The sequence below is a fragment of the Macrosteles quadrilineatus genome, unplaced genomic scaffold (genome assembly GCF_028750875.1).
Source record: "Macrosteles quadrilineatus isolate MER2022 unplaced genomic scaffold, UCM_ALF_1.0 Scaffold_1__1_contigs__length_201487025, whole genome shotgun sequence".
Lineage (NCBI taxonomy): Eukaryota > Metazoa > Arthropoda > Insecta > Hemiptera > Cicadellidae > Macrosteles > Macrosteles quadrilineatus.
In genome coordinates this window covers 31,644,579-31,647,155 of record NW_026542594.1, presented here as the reverse complement: position 1 = coordinate 31,647,155, position 2,577 = coordinate 31,644,579, and the positions used below count along the sequence as shown (strand labels likewise).

At 37.8% G+C, this 2,577-nt stretch overlaps 1 protein-coding gene across 1 annotated transcript; it reads left to right on the top strand.

The window, feature by feature from the left end:
* The first annotated feature begins 699 nt into the window (after positions 1 to 699).
* On the top strand, positions 700 to 2,065 carry LOC128995694 (uncharacterized). Its single transcript, XM_054420713.1, has 2 exons — positions 700 to 1,234; positions 2,049 to 2,065. The coding sequence occupies exons 1-2, from the start codon at positions 700 to 702 to the stop codon at positions 2,063 to 2,065; spliced, it is 552 nt and encodes a 183-aa protein (XP_054276688.1).
* The last annotated feature ends 512 nt before the right edge of the window (positions 2,066 to 2,577 follow it).

Sequence of the window (2,577 nt, the reverse complement as noted above, 5' to 3'; positions counted from 1 at the left end):
ATTCACCTCACGGTCCCGCCGCAGCTGCCGTATCAGTTGTACCAGACCTAGTCTTATATAGAATGTGTCTCAATACTGTGTGAATCATTCCTACCGAAATCACCAATGTTGAATTACCGACGCAACTGAGAGGTTGAGAGCTCGCCATCGAAATGCGAGGATTGCTAGTTCTATTCCCGAGTAGAGCGGGTCTTAAAGAACAACGACGTTTAGTAGTAAGAGGGCAAGGGTATGGACCGTTCCCTTTAAAAACATAAATAACGCCATTGGCGTCACAAAAACAAAATTAATACACCTTTGGAAAAATTACATTGGTAATACAAATTTTAGAAAAAAAATTATATTTTTACACGTATTTTTTGTTGGAATTTATTTATAATCTTGTTCCTCATTGCCTTCTTGGTACTAAGTTAGAAGCAGCTGTCATGTGTTAATTATATGCCATGTGATTGCTATGTTTATTAATTTGTTGTAAATAAACATCACTTCCACTATGGACTTTAGAAACCATACTGTGTAGTCATTTTACTCCTATTATTATAAAGGAAAATCAATTATAAACAAGTGGTTATGGGCCCAGTTTCACTTCTACTGTAACATGTTCTCTGTGGCCTATTTTGAACAGTTTAATTTTTGAAGAGAAGTGTTTAAGAAATATTATAGTAAATTTCATTGGATGAACACTTATTAATTACTATGATGGGAGACAAAAAAGTTATATACTCCACATCAGCCCCTGGAATTTCTAAGTTGAAAGGGTCAGCCAACTATGCCAGTTGGAAATTTGACATGAAGATGGCTCTAAAGTATGAGGGATTGTGGAATTGCATTGAACCACGAAATAATAACACAGAGACGACACCACTAACTGTTGATCCAGACAAAGATGAGAGGGCACATACCAAGATTGCCATGCACCTGGAGGCAGCTCCAAAACTACATATCAGGACGGCCATATCAGCGAAGGAAGCATGGGACATTTTAGCAAAGCAGTATGAAGTCAAGAGCACAAACAGGAGAATATTTCTGCTGGACCAGCTTTTAGATTTGAAGTTGGAAGTATGCAACAGCATGAGTGAGTATATTTCTAAATTTCTTGATCTCAATGCTCAACTTGCTGACATAGAGAAACCCGTAGACGATGAAATGAAGGCGTGTCTACTTCTAAGAGGTTTGCCTGAGTCTTACAGGGCATTTAGGATGGCAGTCGAGAGTACAGATAAAGTAGAATATGGTAAAGTACTAGAAAAATTAAATAGCATGGCTGAAAAGGATACCACTGAGTCCTCTGTAGTATTTTCAACTTTTAAAAGCAGTACTGGGAAGCCTTTCCTATCAAAATCAAATACTAATCAAGCTAGGCCTAATTTTAATAAAAGCTCAAAGACAAGGAAGCCTTTTATTCCTACTTGTTACAAATGTAGAAAGGCAGGCCATATGATAAGGGATTGTCCTGAAGATAATGAAGCTAATATTAGTAATAGCTCAAAGATAGGGTCATTTTCCAAAATTGGTAAGTCAGATGGTGAAAACAAAAATAAAAATGTGAGTTGGATAACTGCTCTGACTGTAAAGGTAGAACCTGAAAGCTGGTACTTAGACTCGTGTTGTTCTGACAATCTTTCTAAAAGTAAAGAAAGTTTTCAAACGTTTAACTCGAATGAGGGAGTTAAAGAGGTCACTGTCGCTAATAATACCAAAATTTACTCTGCGGGTTCTGGGAAAGTTTCTGTGAACCTTAAAAACTTTGGTGAGAGAGTGATATCGATTGTGACGTATGTACCAGATTTGTCTTCAAATTTGCTATCTGTGAGCAAAATAGCTAGTAAAGGGCAAGTTTTAGTTTTTGATGACAAAGGGTGTAATATTTACATAAAAGATGGGTTTTCAGTAAGAGGTGAAATTTGTGGAACTGGAACAAATGTAAACGGACTGTATCGGTTGGATACAGAGAGTAAATGCAACATTGATCCAAATGATGGAAGTGTAGCTATGTCTACTCAAGTTGACCAGTCAGTTAGTGTGGACCTTCACAATTTGTGGCACAGAAGGTTGGGTCACTTGAATCATGTTAGTATGGGTATTTTGAAAAAGGGGATTGCTTTGGGTATCGATTTTCCTAATCAGAGGCCAGAATCTTGCATTCCCTGTGTAGAGGGGAAACACTCCAGAGAATCTTTTCCAACCACTCCAAGTAAGAGAGCTGAGGCAAAACTAGAGTTAATCCATATGGATGTCTGTGGGCCTATGAATGTTCAGTCTCTTCAAGGTAATCGCTTCATGCTAATATTTATTGATGACGTCACCAGAATGACCTTTGGTTATTTCTTGAAATCAAAGGATGAAGTAGTTGATTGTTTTCTCAAGTTTAAGACTTTAGTTGAAAATCAGACCAACCAGACTGTAAAAACTGTTAGGTCAGATGAAGGCGGGGATTACATGAATGCGAGACTAGAAGAAGTGTGTAATAGATTTGGAATAAGGCACCAGGTCACTACTCGATACAGTCCTGAGCAGAATGGGGTAGCAGAGCGTGCAAATAGAACTATTATTGAAAAGGCTAGAAGCATGCTAAGT

Bases quoted from the DNA above. Each gene is read 5' to 3' on its own strand.
- LOC128995694 (XM_054420713.1), top strand. From the start codon at position 700: ATGGGAGACAAAAAAGTTATATACTCCACATCAGCCCCTGGAATTTCT.